Source organism: Lepidochelys kempii, chromosome 1, assembly GCF_965140265.1.
Source record: "Lepidochelys kempii isolate rLepKem1 chromosome 1, rLepKem1.hap2, whole genome shotgun sequence".
Lineage (NCBI taxonomy): Eukaryota > Metazoa > Chordata > Testudines > Cheloniidae > Lepidochelys > Lepidochelys kempii.
In genome coordinates, this window is record NC_133256.1 from 53,220,118 (window position 1) to 53,246,944 (window position 26,827).

At 40.4% G+C, this 26,827-nt stretch overlaps 1 protein-coding gene across 2 annotated transcripts in view; it reads left to right on the forward strand.

Annotated features, from left to right (window-relative positions):
* The window catches only part of NHLRC3 (NHL repeat containing 3), a 33,004-nt gene extending 19,562 nt beyond the window's left edge, over window positions 1–13,442 (forward strand). Inside the window, exons 7-8 of one of the 2 annotated variants that reach the window (XR_012158731.1) lie at window positions 80–4,093; window positions 12,247–13,442. Coding sequence is in view for 1 of the 2 variants with exons in the window: in XM_073342554.1 (XP_073198655.1) it covers window positions 80–308 (229 nt within the window). In the remaining variant the exon portion in view is untranslated. Of the gene's footprint in view, window positions 1–79; window positions 4,445–12,246 lie in introns of those variants that run through there. The other variant, XM_073342554.1, reaches the window with a different exon arrangement.
* The last annotated feature ends 13,385 nt before the right edge of the window (window positions 13,443–26,827 follow it).

Genomic DNA, 26,827 nt, shown 5'->3' on the forward strand with positions numbered 1-26,827 from the left:
TTTTAAAGCACATAGTATAGCAGTGTTAATATGAATTGTTCTAATGAACGTTCATTCTAATTATTTTCTTTATTTTTAGATTAACTACCAATGAGGAATATCTAATTGTAGCTCAGCTGAGTATTAACAGAGTGACTGTCTTGGCAGCACCACCAATAGGATCCATTGGAGAGTGCCATGTGGTAAACACAATCCAGCTAGCTGATGAGGTTAAACCACACCTTGTGGATGTAAATGTGAAGACTGGAGCAATTTATGTTGCAGAAATTGGTGCACAACAAGTACAAAAATATGTACCCTTAAACTAGTGGTTTTCTTTGGTTCATTCAGCACAAGCCATTTCTTCTGGATTACAAGACCCGTGCTGGATTTCCTTACATTCATTGCAGACTGTGCTTCCACTCATAAGCACAGCATGTTGCACCACTAGAATGCATAAAAAAAACTGCTTTGTGACCTGCTCTCACTTTTATTTTCTGTGTCAAACTCAGGGAGCTATTTTCTCTTGATCTGTCATCATTTGTTTTTACTGGCATGTTTTGTGTGTTTTGTTTCATTTTTGTTAGTTGTTGGGATTTGGAGAATTGGAGAACATTAGTTCCATATTACCATGTTTTACCCTGCTTTTAACTTCAGGGTAGTTTTTCCCCTTGTCTCTTGATAAATCATAAGACATTAGGTTTGTAATTATTCTGCTTGTCTAGGCATAATTTCCATTGTTAATCAATATACACACTCTACCTCCAGTGTCCAGGGTAAATCTTGTGACTTCTTTGCCTAGCCAGTGCACTCTGTTACCTCCTAAGGTCCTAGCTGGCAGAGAGAAATGTCTACATATTTAATTTTCTAGAAGCCTTGTCCACTTGAGGCCCTGGACTTTAGCTTAATATTGCTTCAGGTTTCCTTGGCTCTCTATGCTAACATTGTCCAACTCAGAACAAAAAGATGCAGCATATCATAGTCTCCTTGGCTTCAGTGAGACCTTTGATACTTATAGCCAGTGCTGAGGCTTTAGCATCTCTGACATCTACCTTAGGTAATCATTGGTACCGCTGTTGACATCAGAGGCATCAGTTCTTTACTGATTTAAGCTAACTCCATATAAAGCACTTTAAATGAAATTAAGTGTGTCTTCACAATGAGGTGACACAGATTTTTAACTAACTGAGTTTCTAAATTGATTTAGTTAAATGGGTACAAGTTTTATGTGTAGCAAGGCCTCAAAGTAGAGTGTATTGAAGTTTAGCACATCTGGGCTCCGTGAGGCACATACTCGGGATTTACTAGGAGACTTTTAATCAGCCTTAGGCCTGATAACATGCTTTCGCCCTCTTAATCTTGTTGAAACTCAGACACATCATCTACAGCAATATTTGGCTTTTGGATTATTGTTTTTTGAGACCAGTCTGATCTTTTATTCTGTCTTCAGATTTTCAAGGACATTATTTCAATATTAAGCTGTGACTTTCCACTTCTTTTTGAGGGACTTCTGCTAATACATCAGCAGCTGATCTCTCTTTAGCACAGAACTTGCAAACTTCTTTGTGACTGTTCCAGAGTCATTGTCTTTATAGTTCTTCTCCAGGAAGTATTCACCATCATGGATGTCCCAGCAGTTTAATGTGTTATTGCTTAGTTCAATACCAGGTTCACTGAAATTGAGGTATGCTCAGTTTAGCCTTGAAGACCTTTCTTGCTACGGTGTCTAGATCCTTATGTAACATGTTACAGCAACAGTTTATGTGAATCATCAAGGAAGAGTCAGATTTGGTTGCCATGTCTGGACATTATTGCTGCTTTGAAACCAGGCAATCCTGAACAAAGAGGACTTTGTATAGATGGTTGTGAGACTGAAAAAGACACTGTACTGGCAGATACCTTCAGATTGGCAGCTCAAGAAGCCTTCCAAGTGATGTAAATAATGAAGTTTTGCATGTGCCTTAGAGACCTCTGTGTCTTTGAGACTTGTCACTCAGACATCAATTTTTTAAAACCCTTTTTGGCTGACTTTTTCTGCCCCCCTCATCCTTGGAATCAGTGGGAGCTAGGTGCCTAAGTGCCTTTGAGAATCTGGGCCAAAGTGTGTTTGTTCATTTTATAGGTGCTTGTGGTATGAACAGATGTCACCTGGTCATTAGTAGGATGCTATCAAACTCCTTTTCACTGCTATACTTGTGACCTAGTTCAAGAGGTCACTGATAAGTGCTTGGAATTGATTTATTACAAATAATTGAGCAAAATTACATTTTAGCATAATCTGGCAAAAAGTAAGTTAGGTTTTCACAATGGAGGACCTTATGACTTAGTTTGAAAGTGCTCCTCATTTCTGTAGTCTGGTGCGATGACTTTGGCTGCATGGGATTTTTTGATCTGGGGAAAAATGGGAAAAATCAGACTGGCAAACTTGAACTGTTCATCTAAATGACAATGTTTTGTATAAAAAAAATTTTAAACACATTTTTCCTGATTTGCACACTGCTTAGTAAAATTACTTACTTGGAAGCTAAAATTCTGTGTCCCTTTTCTCTTCCTACCTCACCACACTTGTTACTCTCTCTCTCTCTGTATGACATCGATAGTAAATTGAAAATGGATGCATAAATCTTAATTATTACAGTTTATCATATGGTTCCCTCAGAGTAATTACTAATATGTGATGATTGAGTTACATAAACCTTGATATGAAAACAACAATATAATCATTTCTAGCTACCCAGAGTCTTTTATAGAGGATTAGACTAATTCTTTAAAAAAATCCAGACAGTAAATTAAGATTTTAAATCCCTCATTGATATCAGAGATCAAATTGTTCAGCTTGTCAAAAAGAAGATCAAGAGGTGACTTGATTACAATGTATAAAGAACCTTCATGGGGAGAAAATACCAGATACTACAGGGCTCTAATCTAGAAGAAAAGAGCATAACAAGAACTAATGGCTGGAAGTTAAAGCCAGACAAATATAAAATTAGAAATAAGGCACACATTTTTAATAGTGAGGGGATGAATCATTGAAACAAACTACCAAGGGAAATTGTGGATTCTCTATCTCTTGATGGCTTCAAATCAAGATTGGATGATTTCTGGAACACAAGTTATTGGGTTCAATACAGGATTAACTGGGTGAAATCCAAGACCTATGTTTATACAGGAGGTCACAGTACATCTAATGGTCCTTACTGGCCTTAAAATCTAGTGACTGAATTTGACTACAACAATCTGCCTTAAAACTCTATCAAGGTGAGGAACACTGTGTTTGTTTCTGGTTGGGTGAGTAATACATCAGAAGGGTATTTTTAATTGATTATTTTCAATATAAGTGTGAGCAAGCAGGTGAATTTTAATAACGGTTTTGTGAAGCTGGACTTCCTACACTATGAGGAGGATGGATGGGTGGCTGTTTGTTCTGAGTTAATGTAACCTATCTTACTTTTCTTGTGTGTATCAGTAGTACCAATCTTTCAAACAAACAATTTCTGTAGTGCCAGAGGCGGTAGTTCTTCCTCAAAATGAGGTTTATTTATGTAATTTACTTTCTGAATTGTGTGCCAGCAATTTGTTACCAGTATCTTTAAATACCATTATTGATATCTTTTCAGCCATGCAAACCATTTTGGGTGAAAGCGAGGCTGTTCAGATTTTTTTTTTCTTTTCATTAGAGTGGGAAACTATATCGTGCACTTGCAGAAAACAGCAGGGTGGTGCTGGTGCATTTCTTCCTCCATGCCTTAAGAAAAATTGACCACATTTTGTCAAAGACAAAGGATTTGCTTGGTGACATTTTCCATTGTTCAGTATAACCAGGCTATACAAAAAAAGTTAATTTCATTGCTGGTAGAAAAATGCAGAAAAGTTTTCATGGTTTTTTTTGTTTGTTTTGTTTTGTTTTTTTGAAACTTCAGGCTTTGGCCAGCTGACATCAGTTTTCCTTAGTGTGTGCACCTTCCTCAAACCTTAATGGAAAGTACAGGCACTTTCATGCACGTGTTTTCATCCTGTGGGAAATCTACTGTGCAGCCAGTATTTACACAGTGTAGAGGGGCCTTGGTAATGACCCCATGGGAAGAGCAAACTCTTGGATGACTATATGAATGTGGTGAGAATTATTATTTATTATTTGTATTATAATAGAGCTAAGTTCTGTATGCAAAATCAGTAACCACGCTGTGCTAACTACTAAGAGACACCTATGCTAGAAAGCCTTGTAAGACACTTTGAAACATGTTACTGTCTAGGCTGCTGCAAAGCAAGTATACTCCCAGTTTCTGGTGACAAGTTAACAGCATTTAAATATGTTACGACACTGCAACATGACATTGGTTAATAACATTGTATAACAATTGTACCCGTTTATCCTGTTAACAATCCCTGAGCCAGGGATAACTCCGAAGATTTTTTTGTTTTTTGTTTTGTTAAAGTTGATTTAGAAATAAAACAAGTTGAACTATTTCAGTCTGAAAAATAGCTACTAAACTGTTCATTGGTTTGTCTAAATCATGTTCAAATCACACATTATCAGTGATTAGTACTGTGGAAAATCCCCTTGCAGCAGAGTGGATGGAGCTTCTGTGACACATGTAAAAAAAGTGATTGTTATCCTCTCTGATACATTATCAAGGAATTAAGTAACCTGAGCAAACAGGTAAACCCATAGAAGTTTACATCTGAAACAAATGTGTAAATATGGGTTAGAGAGTCAAGGTGGGTGAGGTAATATATTTTATTGGACCAACTTCTGCTGGTGAAAGAGTCACGCTTTCAGGCTTACGCAGAGCTTGAAGAAAAGATTTTAAAATGTTATTAAAGCTAATGTTAGAATTATATAATACAGAGGTTAAGGAAAGACTCTGTACAGCTGGGTATAGTGCTTAGATTATCCGCAAATATAAAGTTTGTTTTAAAAGTCATAAGATACATATAGTACAGAATCTGAAACAACCCAAATTTAGGTGAATAAATTTAACAATACTGTTTAGATATTAGCATCCAAGTATTTGGGTATATCACTCATGAAAAGTTATACAGAGAAATGGTTGTAGAAAGCAAAGATAGGAATGAATGTAGACTGAGTGAATCATCAGTGATTGAGAATTTAGGATAGGTTGTCCCTTAGAAAATACAGTCCATCAGGGAAATATGTCTGTTATTACTTCAACACCTTGTCCCTCTAATATCCTGGGACCAACACCGCAACAGCAACACTGCAAACAGGTACATTTTGGCAGTTACTGAAATTGCTTATATGAAACACAAGAGGGCACCAAAACTCTGTTATTGATGGCTGGCATCTTCAATGTACAAAGCAAGCACAAACAACAAATCACATCCGAAAGTCAACAGTAATCAATTGTTCTTTATTTTCTCTTTTCAAACCAGATAATTCAGTTACAACTGATTGTGTATTGTTAAAGGTTTTTATGGTCATTTTTATTTGTTTCCGTTACATTTTCTAGTTGAACGAAATCCTTTCAGTAATCTCATGTCCGTATATCTGAACTGATTCTTCTCTTCTTATACCAGAGATTTCAATGGAGTTTGTTGCTTTAGAAGTGACATATGTAAAACCAAAAAAGATCACTGTTATTCCAAAAACTGTGTCCACGTGAATTACTGGTATAACTGTAGCAGTATGATAATGCTGGAATAATGCTAGCAAATTTTCCCGTAAAGGCAAGCTTTAAGTGAAGTCAGAACTAAGCTTGCTGATTCTGATTCATCAGTCCTCATTCTACCACCTGTAATCTGTTGTTGAGTAATAACTCACTCCATGAGAATTCCCATTGTGATCAGTGGGGTTACTTCTGGAGTAAGCTTGTCAGAATCAGGCCTTACGTCAGCAGCATTATGTTATCATATTTGGGGATTGGTCCTGCTTTGAGCAGGGGGTTGGACTAGATGACCTCCTGAGGTCCCTTCCAACCCTGATATTCTATGATTCTATCCACAATAACACACTGCATAAAGAGTTTGCATAACTGGGTTGTTTATGATAAGTGGTTGAAAGAACCTGAGACTTGCAGTGTTCAGCGTAAAACAACTTGTAATGTGCTACTGCTTATAGGAAACGTGAAATGGTGATAATTGTAATTATTAATTCACACATAGCACAGTTTGTCACAATGCTGAACACTAAGTAACACCCATGCAGCTAGGTATAAATAATAAACAGTCATAGAAGAGCTAGGCAGTTTTTTTTTCCAGCAAATAGTAAATTTGATGAAAAATGCATTATTCAGAGCACCAAAACTATTCACAAATTCAGGTTAAATTCGGCAAATAGTTTAAGTGCAAAGAAAAACAAAAAAAAAACAAAAAAACCCCCCACCCTGAAAACAATTTTTGGAAGTGTCTAAATGAACCATTTTGACACTTTGTTTCAAACTGACATTTTCAAAATTAAATGTTTAATTTGAACTGACTCTCGAAATGTTTTGGCCAGAATGAATGTTTTTGATTTTTCATTTCATCAAGAAAAACTGAAAAATACAGTTCCAGGCCAAATTGTACCAGTTCTTTTTGCTGTTGTTTTGTGCCTCTGAACTAAAGCTATAAATCCTAGATTCTAAGTCATAGATTTATAGATTCTAGGGCCAGAAGGAACCATTATGACTTTCTAGTCTGACTTCCTGCATATTACACCCCACAGACCCTCACCCAGAAGTTTCTGATCAAGCCCATAAGTTCTGTGTGAGCTATTGCTCAGTTTTTTAGAAATACATCCAATCTTTAAGACCTTCAAGTAACCTCACTCACTAGATAAACTGTTCCAATAATTAAGTACCCTCACTGTTAAAAAATTGCACTTTATTTCTGACGAAGTTTGTCTCGTTTCAGATTCCAGCCACAGTTTTGCCTTTTTCTGCTAGATTGAGCTATCTATCAGGAATTTCTTCTCCCTGTATTTGCAGACTATGATCAAGTCACTTCTTAATCTTTTCTTGGATAAACTAAATACACTGAGAATAAGGCAGGTTTTCCAGACAGTGAATCATTTTTGTAGCTCCTTTTTTAACCCTTTTCAGTTTTTGAGCATCCTTTTTGAAGTGTGGATTCTAGAACAGGACACAGCATTCCGGTAATGGCCTCTGTGAAAGGGTGAACTCACCATTAGAGCACCTCCTCGTGACTGGGCATGGCGGCTCTCTCCCCATGTGGCATCCCCCTGTCAACAGGTGCTCTGCTTCTCCGGTGGTCCACCTCTTCCTGTCATTTGGTCCTCTGGTCTCCAGCTGACAGTGATCTGGCAACTGTCCAGTTCCTCTAGGGTTAAGCTGTAAAAAACATTTTTCTTTCTGCATGTGGGCAATCCAAAAATTGCTGAGCAGAATCATGCCATATTTTCTGCAACCCAGAGTCACAGTTAGGCTGAGACAAACATGAGGAACTCCAGCCACAGGCTAAGTTCTGTGGATAGTTAGAAGCATTTGAAAAAATCTAGGATTTAAAAGGAAAGTGCTTCCTTCAAACATATTCAGGATCCCTAGGTAGCAACTGCTGCTACCGGCCCCACTGACTTATCTTCACGTGGCTGGGGTGTGTCCATAGTAGCCATATGTGTGCTACTAGATACATATATGCTTGTGTCTATGATCAGCTGACACATAGATCAATTTCAATATTCATGTTAGTGTGCTTGGCTTATAAGCAAGTATAGATGGTAACCATGTACATCTTTTCTGTAATAAAGTGAGAGAGACACACAATAGGAATAAAGAACAGGAGTATTTGTGGCACCTTAGAGACTAACAAATGTATTAGAGCATAAGCTTTCATGGGCTACAGCCCACTTCATCAGATACATAGAATGGAACATATAGTACAGAGAAGGTGGAAGTTGAAACTGTAAGAGGCTAATTAATTAAGATGATCTGTTATCAGCAGGAGAAAAAAAACTTTTGTAGTGATAATCAAGATGGCCCATTTAGACAGTTGACAAGAAGGTGTGAGGATACTTAGCATAGGGAAATAAATTCAATATGTGTAATGACCCAGCCACTCCCAGTCTCTATTCAAACCCAAGTTAATGGTATCTAGTTTGCATATTAATTCAAGCTCAGCAGTTTTTCATTGGAGTCTGTTTTTGAAGCTTTTCTTTTGCAAAATTGCCACCCTTAAGTCTTTTACTGAGTGACCAGAGAGGTTGAAGTGTTCTCCTACCGGTTTTTGATGTTATGATTCCTGATGTCAGATTTGTGTCCATTTATTCTTTTGTGTAGAGACTGTCCGGTTTGGCCAATGTACATGGCAGGGGGACATTGGTGGCACACGATGGCATATATCACATTGGTAGATGTGCAGGTGAATGAGCCCCTGATGGCATGGCTAATGTGATTCGCTCCTATGATGGTGTCACTTGAAAAAATATGTGGACAGAGTTGGCATCGGGCTTTGTTGCAAGGATAGGTTCCTGGGTTAGTGGTTTTGGTGTGTGGTTGCTGGAGAGCATTTGCTTCAGGTTGGGGGACTGTCTGTAAGTGAGGACTGGTCTGTCTCCCAAGATCTGTGAGAGTGAGGGATCATTTTTCAGGATAGGTTGTAAATCTTTGATGATGCTCTGGAGAGGTTTTAGTTGGGGGCTGAAGGTGACAGCTAGTGGCGTTCTGTTATTTTCTTTGTTGGGCCTGTCCTGTAGTAGGTGACTTCTGGGTACTCTTCTGGCTCTGTCAGTCTGTTTTTTCACTTCAGCAGGTGGGTATTATAGTTTTAAGAATGCTTGACAGAGATCTTGTAGGTGTTTGTCTCTGTCTGAGGGATTGGAGCAAATGTGGTTGTATCTTAGAGCTTGGCTGTAGACAATGGATCATGTGGTGTGTCCTGGATGGAAGCTGGAGGCATGTAGGTAACTATAGCGGTCAGTAGGTTTCCGGTATAGGGTGGTGTTTATGTGACCATCGCTCATTTGCACAATAGTGTCCAGGAAATGGACCACTTATGTGGATTGGTCTAGGCTGAGGTTGATGGTGGGATGGAAATTGTTGAAATCATGGTGGAATTCCTCAAAGACTTCTTTTCCATGGGTCCAGATGATGAAGATGTCATCAATGTAGCGCAAGTAGAGTAGGAGCGTTAGGGGACAAGAGCTAAGGAAGCGTTGTTCTAAGTCAGCCATAAAAATGTTGGCCTACTGTGGGGCCATGCGGGTACCCATAGTAGTGCCACTGACTTGAAGGTATACATTGTCCCGAAATGTGAAATAATTGTGGGTGAGGACAAAGTCACAAAGGTCAGCCACCAGGTTTGCCATGACATTATCAGGGATACTGTTCCTGACGACTTGTAGTCCATCTTTGTGTGGAATGTTGGTGTAGAGGCCTTCTACATCCATAGTGGCCAGGATGGTTTCTGGAAGATCACTGATGGATTGTAGTTTCCTCAGAAAGTCAGTGGTGTCTCGAAGATAGCAAGGAGTGCTGGTAGCATAGGGCCTGAGGAGAGAGTCCACATAGCCAGACAATCCTGCTGTTAGGGTGCCAATGCCTGAGATGATGGGGCATCCAGGATTTCCAGGTTTATGCATCTTGGGTAGCAAATAGAATACCCCTGGTTGGGGTTCTAGGCATGTAATATTTCACCAACATATAATTCTCGTAAAAGGAATATTTCTTTAATAAGTATTTTTAAAGGGATAGGTTGGAGGTGTGGTTCTACTCTACATATTTTGCAATGACAATTCTGCTGTAAGGTCTGCAGTGTCTAATCCCCAGTATTATTTGATACCCTGTCAAAATTAAGACACAGGGAATTGCTGTGAGAGCAGGGATTATGCTGCACCTAAGGGCTGGCATACAACACTGCAGGGCTGTCGCTTTCTCAGGATACATCTACACTGTAATAAAAAACCTGCAGCATTGAGTCTCAGAGTCCAGGTCAATTGACTGAGGCTCACAGGGCTAAAAATTGCAGTGTAGATGTTCAGGCTTGGGCTGGAGCCCAGGCTTTGAGACCCACCCCCTTCACAGGGTCTTGTAGCCCGCGGGCTCCAGACTGAGCCCAAACATCTACACTGCAATTTTTAGCCCCGCAACCAGAGTTATCTAAGCCGGGCCAGGCATGACTGTGCCACATGTCTTTTATTGCAGTGTAGATGTACCCTCAGTGGGGCTTGTGACAGATGATGCTATCAGATTAAAGTAGCTTTGGATCATCAAAAAAACAGGTAAGAAGCTGGAGGAACGTAAACAGTTGGAGAACATTTTTAAGAAGCCACATTTTAATTAATTTGAAAAACACCACATAGTTTATTCTATTCTTATGTAGATACATGGCCCAGCAGATAGAATCATAGAAGATTAGGGTTGGCAGACACCTCAGGAGGTCATCTAGTCCAATCCCCTGCTCAAAGCAGGACCAGCGTGAATAAAAATAAACATGATACTTTCTGTTGGGTCAGATCATTTCCTCATTATAAAATGGGGAGAACAAAGTGAGTGATCTGAATAGTGTGGCTATGAAATTCTGACATGAGAGAGAGAGAATTTTTTGTCCATTTCCATACCAATTTTCAGACACAGCTAATGGGGTGATTGAGTAGATCATGGGATGAATAGTAGATTTCAAAGCCTTTCACCTCTCAGTCTGTGGTTGTAATTCAGATAGGTAGTCATTTCCACCTCACAGCAGTGTAATGGCTTTTGTGAAAGAAGTTTCAGCCTAGTTCCTAAGAGATAGACATTCATATCACAAAAACCACCACAACTGGCAGCCTTGGTGACATTCTCACTAGAGAGGACACCTGCAGAACAATCTTGGATACTGAACTATCCTAGAAATAATCCTTTCAGACCAGGATAGAACACACAGGCCCTGATGAGTACTACATTTATTCTAAGAAAAGGATAAAGTGTTCAGAAGAGAGGAATCAGTAATGGGATAAATAAATTGTTGGATTTTAGATATATCATAATTCCTTGGGTTTTTTATTATTTTGTTGTTGCATTAGAATAGTGTGGATTCCAGTTAGTTCGGGAGAGAGTGGAGTAGTAGTAAATATTATACTATGGTATTGCCCTAAGGTCCTAGTAGAGATTGAGGTTACCCACTGTACTGGGTGCTGTACAATCATAGAAAACAAACAATGTTTTCCCTGAAAGGTTTACATTCTAAAGACAGAACAGTGTGAGTACCCAAGAACTCCCATTACACAAGTCTAACAGACATCATTACTTGCTATATTAAGGTTTTAGCCGACTTTATGGAGTCTTCATCTCTCTTCTTTTGGTTATGGGATGTGCTGCTTGAGATAGGGAAGGGGTAGTACTTACATGGTGGAAAAGCTTTATCAAAAGAGCAACACTTGCAGCCTGACCAAAAGGTCAAAAGACTCCAGATTATTATTATTTCCTTATTAATTATTTGTTGAGCTTCAAACGTGCTTGGCACTGTGTAACACATACACAAAAATGCTTGGTCGAAAGAGTTTACTGTCTAAAATATAGGCACAGAGAAGATGGGAAACACTGGAAAAAATCAAGAGATGGGGAACCCTGAAAAACATTTAAAATGGTTTATTTTTTAAGAATTCACTTGTGGGCCTTGTGGAATGGGTTTTTCTTTTTTTTTTTTTTTTTTCCCTTGTGTGTTTATATATGCACTCAAGTAAAAAGCATTCAAAATATAATTAGACCTACAGTGCAATGTAATGGAGGCATGAGTCCATAAGACAGACTGGAAACATACCCTTTCTCTAGGTCATGCTTCATATAAGCTGAGTCAAATTAAATGTGACCAACAATGCATGCATTCAGAGCTTTAGATGGGTGCTCTTCCTATGTTAGCAGTTTCAAATCTGAAACACAGATTAGATTCCAAATCAAATGTGGCAGTTGGTGATATGTAACTAAGTACAAATACACAGACTGACTTGGCATTTGATCAATTTTCTGTTTCTAGATCTCGTTTCCTCTGTAAGAAAGATCGGAAAAGGCAAAACAGGATATATTTCATGAAGCGTAATACTTAAAATGGGCTAAATTCTGAATGGTTGAGTGTTCAAAAACGCTGCTGCTGCTGCTTTAAGCCTAGCTAAGAATTTATTAGCCTTTAATATAGATAATCAAACACACAGAAGGATAAAATTAAAATTGTCTACTTAAAAATCACAGGCCAAGTTAAATCGTTTTGGTTCATTGTTGTTATGGGGTCAGTACAGTTTGGCTGCTGGATTTGGTTGAGTTCCATGATGTGTGTTTTAAGTAAGTGGGAGGCTTTCCGGTGCCCGGGGTAAATGCTCTGTTCTCTCTTTTTATGCAGTGAAAGGAAAATTAAAACCTGGCCTTGATTCCCCACAGCTGGGGACCCCAGTTGGGCTCCACAACCTGGTTGAGTTTTGCAGCTGCAGAGCAATGGGCATCCCTGTTCTGCAGCAACCGTACTGAAGCGCAGAGGCTGCCAGCCCCATCACCTGCCTCTGGAGCTGAAGTTCGTTAAGTATCTCACATATACACACACTGCCAAATGAAACAGCCTTGGTTGAAGACCTTCCCCCCGGCAACTTCCCCAAGCTAAAAAAAAAAAAAAAATGCTGGGAACAGTGCAGACCCTCGGAAGCTACTGGTTCCAGTTCCATTCAGGCATCGGTTGTGTTAGGTTGTAGAGTGAGCCCCCCAGTCCTGGTCCTCCCATGTCTCTCCTTCGTGTAGGCAGGGCTATTGGAGGTACTGCTAACCCAGGGCAGTAGTAGCCTCCAGGGTCCCTAGGAAAGGAAAACAGAGGAATGAGGACTTGTGGGGAACCTGTTGTCTGATTTCCACATTTCATTGTGTGGCTCTGTAGGTCATGGCTATCCAGTGATTGAGCCTTCTGCCCTCCTAGCCTAACCATCCTCCCAGGACTGAACAGGCCAGCGTGGCCCTCCCTCAATGGCTTCACTGTTTCACCCCATGTTGAATCATGTTTGTAACACCACCTCCAAAATGTACTCCATCCCAGTACTCTTCAGTTGGATTCTCTCTTTGCAACTGCCCCCCTCGCTCTCCTCACCCACACATTTGTAAAAAGGAAGCACATTTTCTGTACATCCTGCTAGTTGCACAGCAATCTTCATTCTGGCATTTCCTAATCTTTGAATGCTCAACTTTTCAACCTTATCACTGTTCTTTTACCATGGTTTTGTGTGTGTGTAAGAGTATATGTGATCTGACAATGTCCTGTTAATCATCTCATTCAGTTTGCAGCACACAGTAGCTTTGGTGGTCAAGTCCTGTTTCTCCCTGAAAGTAATTGTATCACAACAGTGTAGCTGAGCAGTACAAAGAGGGCTTGAGGTAAAGTTTCTCCTTTTTATCTGGGCTTTCTTTGTAATTGTTCTCAAACCAAATTGCAACTATATTTTGTATCGTTTGCAATCTACATCTTTAAACAGAAAGAGTCTTTGTTCAAGGACAGGTTTTAGAGTAACAGCCGTGTTAGTCTGTATTCGCAAAAAGAAAAGGAGTACTTGTGGCACCTTAGAGACTAACCAATTTATTTGAGCATAAGCATCCGATGAAGTGAGCTGTGACTCACGAAAGCTTATGCTCAAATAAATTGGTTAGTCTCTAAGGTGCCACAAGTACTCCTTTTCTTTTTGTTCAAGAACTCAGGAATCTATGATTACTTTGTACCATATTTCAGCAAATACATTCATGGTGTTTAAAGTACACTCAATTACTCAATTTAATTGCTTTTGTAATATGCTGAATCTTTTGACCCACCACATATGTTGGTTTGAAATTAGTTGATTTTATACAAAATCATAACTTTGTCTTCCCAGTTCTTTCTGCCCCCATATATGCAGAGCGTGTTGGAGTATATCTGGCAGTTTTCTAGAAACTTATGTATGAAAGATGCTTAATAAGTACAGTGAAATGAATACCAGAGGGGAAAAAGCCTTCCACAAATATTCTGATTTTAAAATGAATTCACTGTGATAGTGTCCAGTGTTTTGAGTTCACTTTCCACATGTATTTTGGAAATGAGTTTACTGGCAGGAATGTTAATTGAAACAGAAAACATTAAGCAAATAATTCCCTTCGCCCAGCTATGATAAGAATTTTCCCCATTCCCATGCTGCTGCTGCTTCACTGGTACTATATTGTTATTAGTTTGTATTAAGATAACACTTAAGTTGCTTTCATCCTCATGAACTTTTGCATGTTTAAAAACGTTTCTTCTGAGCTGTTCTCTGAGCTCAGGTGAGCAGAACTGGGTTCTGGTTTGTCTCCTTAGCATTTGATTTCCCCCTATACATTCAGTTTTATGAGTGATGTTACTTTGTTAAAAGTTGCAAATCAAATTCCTTCTAATTTAGAAGAGAATGATCTAGTAGTTGGTTCATTGCGTTGTGGTAGAATAAATCAGTAGACACACAGCCTAACTGGGATTGCATTGAAGGTGCGAAGGCAATCACATTTTAAATTTGGGAGGCGGGGAGGGTGGAGGTGATGATTATACTGCTAAAGAAAATGAAAAACAGATGGCACTTGCCAGAGCCAGACATAGTGCAATTATGCACACTACAAGCATTATCACCTAGCATCTATGCAAATTGAAGCTGCCTGCAACACCTCTGTTATTCAAATCATAGGTCCCTCTGAGTAGGCTGTAGTGAAGTTTGAATTTCATTAAAGCGTGTGATTACAATGTTTTTTGTATGAATAAGATGAAGTTGTGACTTGGGCCAAATAAGCCCAGCTGTTACGCACACCAGACCCTGCAGAGTCTCTCTTCATGGGGTGGGGATAGCATGCCCAAGCCTTGCTGTTTCTGCTGGAGGTTCAGGATTTCATATGCACTAATCCTGGAAAAGTTGTAGAAGAGAAGAGCTAGGATCTAGGGAGGATAAAGTGGGGATTTTTTTAACTCCATTGAAATATATGGTGTGATGCTGTGTATATTTATATCACGGTTGTTACCACTGTTACACAGTTTCTATAAGTCTTGTACAAAGTATATCATGTAAGGTATCAATGGAAAAGTTATGATTTGCTAAGTTTGATTATCCTGTTTATATGCATGTATCATCTTTGTATCTGATGTTATGGATCACCTTTGTATCTGATGTTATGAATATTGGCTATGTACTTGTATCTTAAACATGTGTTGTATTGGGTGATACCCCCCAGATAGATTTACATCAGAGCTACATCAGATACATCAGAGCTAGACAGCAATGTGCTGATGGCCATTAAGGACACTCAGCTCTCACAAAGGGCCACTGAAGAAACTCATCCTGCCCAATAGGCCTTCCTGCAGCTGCCTCAGACAGCAGGGCACCAATGGCCACCCCTGTGATTCAGCAAAGCATATAAAGACATGTGATGAGGACATGTGATCTAAAACTCCATCTTTTATCAGTAGCTTTCTGTGCTTATGTGACCCTAGCCTCCATGTTAGGCCAGTAACTTTCTATACACGGGCTGTGGGCTTTGTTTGGGACAGTAAATTTCCGTGCACATGGCAGAGGGTATGAAAGACCCCTGAGATATCTCCATTTTGCTTTTTTCCTGCTCCTAATTCTCTGGACTGTGGATTTACAACTAAAAGGAGTATATTGAACTATGGACTGAGAACCTTCCAATCTTTTTGAAGTTACCAGAGAGACTTTTGCAAGCCAGCCATCTATTCCCTCACCGGTACAAACCTGATATATGGTCTTTGCAATCATTTGTATATATATGATCTATTAACTATTTATAACTCTCTTCTTTTATTAATAAATCTTTAGTTAGTTTACTAAGGATTGGCTGACCGCGTGATATTTGGGTAAGATCTGAGATACATATTGACCTGGAGGTAAGTGTCTGATCCTTTGGGATTAGTAGAACCCCACATATGGTGAATTGGGTTTTCAGTAACCTCTCACTATATTAGACCTTTTTGTCTGGATGGGAGTCAACAGCGGGACTGTCTAAAGGGGACTGTGTTTGGCTTCTGATTAACCAGTGTAGTATTTGCAGAAGCTCTTTTGATACTGGCTTGGTGAATCTAATTATAGAATAAAATACCAATTTTGGGGGATTGTCTACCCTGATTCTTATAGTCTGCCCTGTGTGTGGCATTATCAGTGTGGTCCATCCCAGACACCCAGTCACACATGGGACCCAGCGAACTTTGTGGAAGAACAAAGTAAGAAAATGGCATATATATATTGCTAAAAGTGGATGGACTGTGTCCCAAAAACATAGCATATATGGGTTCTACAAAACCAAAGCATCATGAACTCCTTTCCCTCACTGGCATACCCTGATGAAGAGCATGGTCACACATACTGTGAAACTTAGGGTAAGACGGGACCCCACAAGAAGGCACAATTATGCTAGTAGAAATTTTGCCTGGATCACTCTTCGTGTGCAGTACCTGAGTAGTGTAAGGTGCTTGACTATGATGCTGAAGGTTGTGGCTTTGTGTCTTGCTTCATCTCACACTGGAAGGCCACCTTCAGTTCACCCTGCTGCAGAATGGGTACCTGATCTGTCAGGTTAGAGCAGTCAAAGGCATCAGACTCGAAGGTGGCCACATTGCTCCCTTGTGTACCAGTAGCTGTGAAACTGGTGCACCTTAACCACATCAGCCTGATGAGCCACAGGCTTGGGGGGAATTTTTTAGTGGGGAGCAGTGTGGCCTTGCTCCTGGTTCTTTATATGGAGGAAAAGGGGAGAGAGATGGCAAAATGGCCCAGGCACCACTAGTTATTTTTTAAACTATTTTTGAAGTGAGGCATGCGGTGTTCCCTGAACCACCATTCTTTTAAAGGGGAAGAGGCGCAGAGTGGTCCAGGTGAAGGAAGAGGAGGAGCTGGAAGACTGAAGTAGCAACTGAGGAACTGTGCAAAGATGGGGGAAAGATGGAGAGGAAGAATTGACTGATTTATTTGGGAAAGGGAAGCAAAATTGGTTGCTGGGGGGTGGCTGGTTTTTTTTGGCAGGAACAGAGTTATCTGATTCGTTTGGAGGAATAGATATAATGAGAAATCAGTGGAGAGATATTTTATTTGTGGAGGACCAGACCTGATTTATTCAGAGGAGACATGGACAATCTTCGTTAGATCTGGGTGGTTTCTCCTGGTTCTGAACCCAATGGGATTCAGCTTCCTGCTCCTCTGAAGAGACCTGAAGGGGGAAATGGCTGTTTCTGATGCCTCACTCCTCCTACCCCCTAGAGGAGTGGCCATCTAACACAACCAGGAGGCAAAAGGGGAAAATAGCCATCCAACCACAGGAGGCAGAGAATGGAGGGTCAGGCCCCTGGATCCCTCCCCCACAATGACAACAGTGCTAACAAGCAGGAATCTGGTGTGTAGGAGGAGGGGTGGCAGATGGACTGGTTGCAGGGAGTACTGGGCCAGCACTGTTTATATTGCCGAACTCTGCTGAACTTTTTGGAACTTGGCCTAATGTCTGTGGTTCCACTAGAACCCAGAAACTACTCTGGTTTTAGGTTTAAGTGGAATCTTTTGCATTGCCTTAGTTAAGACTCACATGGTTTCTTACACTTGAATGGCCTCAGACAGATTGGAAATGAGACCTTCAAATGTACTTTGATTCCAAGTTTGCTCTGGTGAAAGGAGAAATATTTTCAGTGAAGGACTAAATTATTACTGGTGAAATCCCAGCTGCACTGAAGTCGATGGCAAAATTCCCATGAACTACAGTGGAGCTAGTATTTCATACTATGCCAGTTAATTTCATTTGATTAGTGTAATTAAGATGACTGCATTGCCCAGAGACCCAATCACAATCAGGTCCTGCTGCGCTGGCTGTTTTAACAAACACAGTGGTCGATATAATTCCTGCACTAAGGAGTTATTAACACTTGAAGTGAGTTGTTTCTGCTGCTGCAGAATGTCTGCAGTTTGCAAGATGCAGAGGTGAACTGCATATAACAGTTGGTTATATATAGATAACATATAAAGTTAGCAAAAAGAAAAGGAGGACTTGTGGCACCTTAGAGACTAACCAATTTATTTGAGCATGAGCTTTCGTGAGCTACAGCTCACTTCATCAGAAGCTCACGAAAGCTTATGCTCAAATAAATTGGTTAGTCTCTAAGGTGCCACAAGTACTCCTTTTCTTTTTGCGAATACAGACTAACACGGCTGTTACTCTGAAACCTGTCATATAAAGTTAGTGCTATCAGTCAAGTTTCCTTCCAACATTAAAGCAGATTCCCCAAACAGAAGGTGAGCCATTCCCCTAATCCTTTTTATATTGTTAAAAGAAAAGTAAAAGGACTTGCTGATGTACAGACTTGCATATTCCCATATTATCATCACACAAAGATTCCAGAGGACTGGAAAAGGGCAAATATAGTGCCAATCTATAAAAAGGGGAATGAGGACAACCTGGGGAATTACAGACCAGTCAGCTTAATTTCTGTACCCGGAAAGATAATGGAGCAAATAATTAAGCAATCAATTTGCAAACACCTAGAAGATAATGTGATAAATAACAGTCAGCATGGATTTGTCAAGAATAAATCATGTCAAAGCAACCTGATATCTTTCTTTGACAGGGAAACAAGCCTTGTAGGTAGGGGTATATCTTGACTTTAGTAAAGCTTTTGATACTGTCTCACATGACTCTCTCATAAACAAACTAGGGAAATACAATCTAGATGGAGCTACTGTAACATGGGTGCATAACTGGTTAGAAAACCCTTTCTGGAGAATAGTTATCAGTAGTTCACAGTCAAGCTGGAAGGGCATAACGCATAGGGTCCTGCAGGGGTCAGTTCTGGATCTGGTTCTGTTCAATATCTTCAATGATTTAGATAATAGCATAGGGATTACACTTATAAAGTTTGCAGATGATACCATGCTGGGCGGGGTTGCAAGTGCTTTGGAGAATAGGATTAAAATTCAAAATGATCTGGACAAATTGGAGTAATGGTCTGAAGTAAATAGGATGAAATTCAATAAAGACAAATGCAAAGTACTCCACTTAGGAAGGAACAATCAATTACACACATACAAAATGGGCAATGACTGCCTAGGAAGGAGTACTGCAGAAAGAGATCTGGGGGTCATAGTGGATCACAAGCTAAATATGAGTCAATAGTGTAACACTGTTGCAAAAAAAGCAAACATCATTCTGGGATGTATTAGTAGGAGTGTTGTAAGCAAGACACAAGAAGTAATTCTTCAGCTCTACTCCGTGCTAATTAGGCCTCAGCTGGAGTATTGTGTTCAGTTCTGGGCACCACATTTCAGGAAAGATGTGGACAAACTGGAGAAAGTCCAGAGAAGAGAAACAATAATGATTAAAGTTCTAGAAAACATGACCTATGAGGGAAGGTTGAAAAAATTGGGTTTGTTTTAGTCTGGAGAAGAGAAGACTGAGAGGGGACATGATAACAGTTTTCAAGTACATAAAAGGTTGTTACAAGTAGGAGAGAGAAAAAATGTTCACTTTAACCTCTGAGGATAGGACAAGAAGCAATGGGCTTAAATTGCAGCAAGGACGGTTTAGGTTGGACATTAGGAAAAACTTCTTAAATGTCAGGGTGGTTAAGCACTGGAATTAATTGCCCAGGGAGGTTGTGGAATCTCCATCACTGGAGATTTTTAGAAGCAGGTTAGACAAACACCTGTCAGGGATGGTTTAGATAATACTTAGTCCTGCCTTGAGTGCAGGGGACTGGACTAGATGACCTTCCAGTCCTATGGTTCTGTGATTTACCATAATAATTGTTTTTTGTTCCATTTTGTTTCAGTGAAATGGATGGAGTATTGTAACAGCTATTGTATATACTGTATTCCTCTTTTATTCGGTAGATCCAGAAATGTCCCTGGATCAGTTTAGCTGTAAACGAACAATAATGGGTGGCATGTCTCTTTTCATTTAGAGACACATTGTTTAATCTTTAAAATCAGCATATGCCTGTTGGCAGCATTAAGAAGACAAATTTATTCCTAGGAAAGTGTTCATGGGATGTTAACTATAGGATAACAGCATGGTGCAGCAGAGTTCAAGTTTGGTCCTCTCTACACTGTAATTCGCACTGTTCGGCGAACCTGAGAACTTTGGTACAGTTAATCTTGGTCTTGTAGTGTAAATGGGACTGAACAATGTATTAATGATGTTCCCAGTTGTAAATGTTCTCCCATACAACAGCTCTGCAAAAGCCCAAGGTTAAAACAGTTTGATCAATTACATTGCAAATCTGAACTCAATTTCAGCTAGTTTGTGGGATGACCATGTTGCAGTACAGAAGAGGAGATCTTTGGGCCTAGATGGCTTATCTAAAATCCTATGAATGCAGTCACCTGATTGATCTATCAGTTACTTTCTTAATAAAGTAAAGCTATGTAAATAAATGGTAGAGTGATTGATACTAAGAGTGGTTTCAGTCAGACATGGTATAGGTTGGTTTCAGAGTGGTAGCTGTGTTAGTCTGTATCAGCAAAAAGAACGAAGAGTACTTGTGGCACCTTAGAGACTAACAAATTTCTTTGAGCATAAGCTTTCGTGGGCTAAAACCCACTTCATCAGATGCATGCAGTGGAAAATACAGTAGGGATATATATATATATATATACACACACACATATATATATATACACAGAGAACATGAAAAAATGGGTGTTGCTGTACACACTATAACGAGAATGATCAATTAAGGTGAGCTATTATCAGCAGGAAAAAAAACCCTTTTGTAGTGATAATCAGGATGGCCCATTTCCAACAGTTGACAAGAAGGTGTGAGTAACAGTTGAGGGGGGAGGGAGAATAAGCATGGGGAAATAGTTTTACTTTGTGTAATGACCCATCCACTCCCAGTCTTTATTCAAGCCTAATTTAATGGTGTCCAGTTTGCAAATTAATTCCAATTCAGCAGTCTCTTGTTGGAGTCTGTTTCTGTAGTTTTTTTGTTGTAATATTGCGACTTTTAGGTCTGTAATGGAGTGACCAGGGAGACTGAAGTGCTCTCTGACTAGTTTTTGAATGTTATAATTCTTGACGTCTGATTTGTGTCCATTTATTCTTTTACGTAGAGACTGTCCAGTTTGGCCAATGTACATGGCAGAGGGGCATTGGTGGCACATGATGGCATATATCACATTGTTAGATGTGCAGGTGAACGAGCCTCTGATAGTGTGGCTGATGTGATTAGGCCCTGTGATGGTGTCCCGTGAATAGATATGTGGACACTGTTGGTAACAGGCTTTGTTGCAAGGATGGTTATATGGTTTTCAGCTCTTTATATTCTCCCATGGAGACGAGGGCAACCCCTTTTTATTTGTGACCTAAAATGCAATTTGAACTTGGATCTCTCTAGTACACAAAGGCAGTGCACCATCTGGTCCCTTGTCACTAATATATGCTTGTCCTATGACAGAGAGCACAGAAACTGCAGGCAGTATGATACAACTATCAATAGTTTATTAAGGCTGAAACTGGAGCTGGTCAAGACATCATTTTCCCATCCTGTGAATATTTTCAAGAGTTCAACATTTTTCCCCTCTCTGAAATGGGGGGGGGGGCGGAGTTGAAATCTGAAAAATATTTGTGAACCAAAAAACCAATTTGTTTTTGTTTGGGTCAATCAAAATGTTTCATTTGAATAATTTCAAAACTTTCATTTTTATTTTGACCTTTCTTTTTTTAACCTTTTTTTGGGCTAATTAATTTACATTTTGAAGCAAAATTGTTTTGAACTGGAAAGTGGAAATTTTTTATTTTAAATACTTTGAAAGCAGACACTTCAACGATTTGAAATTTCTCAGAAAAAATTTCAGGTTGGGAAATTCATCAAAACGGACCCTGTTTCCGAGACAGTTTTGGTTTCAGCAGATCAGCATTTTTCAACAACAAAAAAGTTGTCAAAAAATTCCCAACTGTGTTGAAACTACGATTGGCTTCAGTGGGATTGGGCCCATAATCTGTTATCATTCTGTCTGTTTATGGATCCAATTAATATTATAATTCATGTAAAATTAATAGGTCTCAAATTACAGTTAAAAACTGTCTTCTAAGAGAGGTTTCAGAGTAACAGCCGTGTTAGTCTGTATTCGCAAAAAGAAAAGGAGTACTTGTGACACCTTAGAGACTAACCAATTTATTTGAGCATGAGCTTTCATGAGCTACAGCTCACTTCATCGGATGCATACCGTGGAAAAGTCTGCTGCAGTTTCCACGGTATGTATCCGATGAAGTGAGCTGTAGCTCACGAAAGCTCATGCTCAAATAAATTGGTTAGTCTCTAAGGTGCCACAAGTCCTCCTTTTCTTTTTGTCTTCTAAGATGTTTCTCAAACTCAAAACTTGGGTGAATTATGTGCCTTTCCCTTCCTGGAAACTCCGAAACTCACACCTATAGAAGCTGTGTTGAAAAGGGCATGCTCTGATGAAGTACCAAGCTGCCTGACCCTGTTAGCAGCTGATACTAGTAATTTATGACCAAATTTTCAAAACGGTTTCACCCTGGCCTCAAATTTGGGCCTGTAATTTTGCGCACACTAGTTTTTGAGATTACAGCTTATGGCACACAAATGTTTGCTCCCACAAAAATGAGGTAGTACAGCTGCAAATGGCATTTTTTCAAGGAAACTGGGCAGCTAGACATCTAATTACCTGATCTGCATGCAAAAGAGCGGCTTGCATTCACAGCTCTGAGATTTGGCGCAAACAACTCTGTGCGCCCAAAATCTTGCAGGTGTGAATGTGTTGGGTCGCCCTCAAAGTTATATAAGTATGATAGTATTATAATTATGTACTAGTAGAAATAAAGATAGACAAAAGAGTTTATAGGTATCGTAAAAAGGTATGAACATCAGTTCCATGCTGTTGAATTTCACTCTGTAACAAATGCAAGGCCAAAGTGCTAATTATTTCAGGCCGGTACAGGACAAAGAGTCTGTGCTGGAAAGTGATAAGAACTTTGAGAAAACAATGCTGTTCTTTGAAACAACACCCGGATGCTCTTTCCCCGCGGGGGTCCCTTGTCATGCCTATGTAAATCTTGGTATCCGAAGAGGGAAAAACAGATAGTGGGATAAAACTTGTTAAATGAATCAAGAGCCATAGATTACGTTGTTAAGTAAAAGAAAGACTGATGCGTGCATGGAATTGAGAGCCTGAAGCAGGGAAATAATTGGTTAGTAAATGGTGCCAGCCTAATCCTAAGAATTTCAACCTTGGTATCGATGGGCCGAAGAATATGCAAAGTGAAGATAACCGGAGGGCGAACTGGAATCCACCCAAAATGCATCAAGGAAGAACAAGAAGATAACACCTAGCCATCATGGAGCCGTCATGGATGTACCACCTCCTGATTGAGCTGATTGCTGGTCATCTCAATTGTAAATTCAGCATGATGAAGCAACTTCCATAGACTTGTATTGAACCAGAGACCTATAAAAATTGGGTCCAGGGACTGTGTTCTTTGAGTCTGATTTTACGATCACCCTCCAGGAGCATCGGATGCGCATCTGACAACTACTCGGCTCCACTCTCGTGTCCAGGCCACGTGGCCAGTGACTTGGCACGAGCAACGTCTAGGCTGGTAACTATAACAACCTTTTTTGGGCATAGCCTTTTTTGGGCATAGGTGGCTGCTGGACTAGCCAGGAGTATGCTGGGGTGCCTGGGGACCAGTGAGGGGGTGATAGTTGGCTGCTGGGATCCAGCAGGGGAAGCAGCGAGAGGGGAAGGGGAGGTGCCAACTTGCAGTCTATTCACAAGGCACCATGTGGCTGCAAGGCACAACCACAGGCAAATGCCTGGTGCCTTCACACAGCTGAGCAGGAGGCATGAGAATCTAGCTGGGCTGCAGGAATGTGTGATAGGGCAGCCAGATGAGTCCAAGACTCAGGCTGACTTGTAATTTAGACTACATGCCCATGCAGGGAATGTGGCAGTCACCACTTTTACAAGACTATGATAACTTTTGTACAAAGTATGCCTTGTGAGGGATCATCTGAAAAGTCATTATCTGCTGAATATTATTATCCCATTGAAATATGTGTAACAACACTATAGGTGAAGTTATAAGACTGTATGATTTTTATTGAATATGTTGTAATTCTGGGTAACACCCACAAACCAGTTTTTCAGAAACAAAGACACACTGGCCCCAGTCAGGTGTTAAAGGGCTATCAGCTGCTTACGTGGCCATTCTCCAGCCGGGGAAAGAGCTAAACAAGAAATTTACGTTTCATCACAGGGATGGTTCAAACCTCAGGTCTACAAGAGACTGTGTGTCACCTGCACCCTAGCTGCTGGTAATCCTCAAAGAAGAGAGTGATATAAGAGTGAGAGGCAGTGGCCGCCATCTCACATCTCCCCTCATGACAACAGTGAAGACCTGGAGGACACTGAATTAAGGGGGATTGGTCCCAGGCTGAAAGGGGACCCAGCCTGTGAAATGTACTGTAGCATGTGGTGAGGAGAACCTTCGCTTTGAATTCTGTTAGTTTGTTAAGTTAGCCATTAGCTTGCATTTTACTCTTTTCTTTTGTAACCAAGTCCACCTTTTGTGCGTCACCACTTGTAATCACTTAAAATCTCTTTCTGTAGTTAATAAACTTATCTTATTGTGTTATCTATACCAATGTGTGTTTGTATTAAAGTGCATGGGAAGCTCCATTTGGGATAACAAGGCTGGTGCATTATCATTTTCCCTTGATGAAATAATGGACTTTCCATGAGCTTGTACAGTTCAGAGGGGTACTGAGGAGTAAAAGACACACATTTCTGAGGAACAAGGCTAGGACTAGGGATTTGCTGGAGTTGTTCTGTATGTAATTCATGAGTGGCTAGCCATGGCATTCATGTATTGAGCTGGAAGTGATTTTACATGCTGGGGGCTGTGTATGAACTGGCCAGCAAAGCAGTGTAAAAAGGCACCCCAGGCTTGAGAATTAAGGGGACACAGCTGTTCAACAGTCCAGATTGTACCCTGTGGGATGTCACAGGGAGTGAGAGGAACTAAACCTCCTAGAGGCTACCTGGACCTTAAGTCCAGGTGTGTAGGAGTAAGAAGGTGCTGCCTGTGTTTACCTGCCCCCCAACCCTGAGCAGACTGGCAGGGAGCAGGCAATGCTTCAGCTCCACACACACCCCTACTTCCCCAGGCAGTGCAGCTGAGCAACCCAGGAGGTGTCACAATTTGCTGCCGGTGTACTCCAGAGCAAGGAAGAAGCAGGGCAGGAATTTTATATCTCTGAGTTAAGATGCCTTTTAAGGCTACTCCTGGGGAGCACAGTTTATGCCCCACCTCTTGTTCGGGGCTCTGTCTAAAATCACAATCTCACTATTAGTTAGGAAATACTACCAGGAAACTCTGAATTGCCATTGCAATACAATCATTAGTGTTGTTCACTTTTTAATGGGATTTGCACACTACATAATAAAAACCCCTTTCTTTTGGATGAAGGCTGCCCCTTCCTCTGCTCTTCAGCAGAACAGCTGGGAAATTGCCCAGCAAGAAGAGGAGGAGGTGCCAGGGATGCCTCACTTCGCATGACAGTGATCAGTGACGTTAGTTGACATGTAATAGCAATGACATTATTTATTTATCAACCTGCCATCATTAATCTCCATTCTGGCACCATCTTCTCCCTCCCCCTTATGGCTTAAAACACAAAAAAGATGTTATTTTTACTTTTACTTTTGAAAAGCAAGTTTATTTACAAGAAAGCAGACCACACAAAATAAGCAAATGGATTATCTGAATTCCCTCCCAATAACGTTTTCCCTTTGAGCCATTTTCTCTTTCCCCTTTTACTCCTGTCAACTCCCTTCCCCTTGGCCCTTACGTGGTTATCATTGTTTATCTGTCTTATTTAGGGCCAGATTCTGCCACCCTTAATCATAAGGAATAAATTGCCCAGGGAGGTTGTGGAATCTCCATCATTGGGGATTTTTAAGAGCAGGTTAGACAAACACCTGTCAGGGATGGTCTAGATAATACTTAGTCCTGCCATGAGTGCAGGGGATTGGACTAGATGACCTCTCAAGGTCCCTTCCAGTTCTATGATTCTATAGAAGAGGCTGACTGGCTGGACAGATAACTGTCAATAAAAGTAACAGAATGTAGCACAAACTCCTCAGGCCAAGGACTTTGTCTTTTCATTTATCTGTACAGTGCCATGCACACAAATAGGGCTACTGAATGTAGATGATAATTTTACCACTGGTATTCAACTAGCCCCAGTTTATTATGAAATTCAGTGTGTACTGTTTTGATTTTTTTGCTTGTGTAAAGAGATTATACTAAATGCCAGACTGCAAATCCACAGAAGAACATGTTGTGACATCACAGAATCTTTGTGGTCTAAGATAATTATGTAGCTGGCATTCTTGTAAAATGACAGCTGATTCTGGCACTGCAAGCCTCCGTTAGAAATGTGTGTTGTGCCTGAAGTTTGTCATCTGAAATCTAGTGTTAATTAATACAATGATCCATTATTTATTTAGATTCAAACAAAGATGTTCTAGGAGGTCCTGGCATAATTAATTAAACAATAAATACAATTAAATTAAATCTTAGCAGCATTAAAATCATCAGGTCCACTTGCCCTCTTCATCATCTAGGAAGCATCCCCCAGCGTCCTCCAAAAACCCTCTCAAAAGATGTCTTTTGTAGAAAGTCACCAAATTCAGGCTATTTTGCATCAAGGTGGGGAGCTAGTTCCAGAGTCCTGGGGCCTCTGCCAGCTGTCCCCCCTCTTTCATGACAAGGAGGATCCACTGGGATCTGCTAACCGTAGCTGTGGCAGCATGGCACAGGTAGGTAGGCCAGTAGCAGGCCATTTAGGCCTTTATAGGTCACAACTAACACCTTAAACTCCACTCAGAGACCAGTGGGCTGCCAGAGCAGATCCCAGAGCACTGGTGTCATGTGCTCCCCAG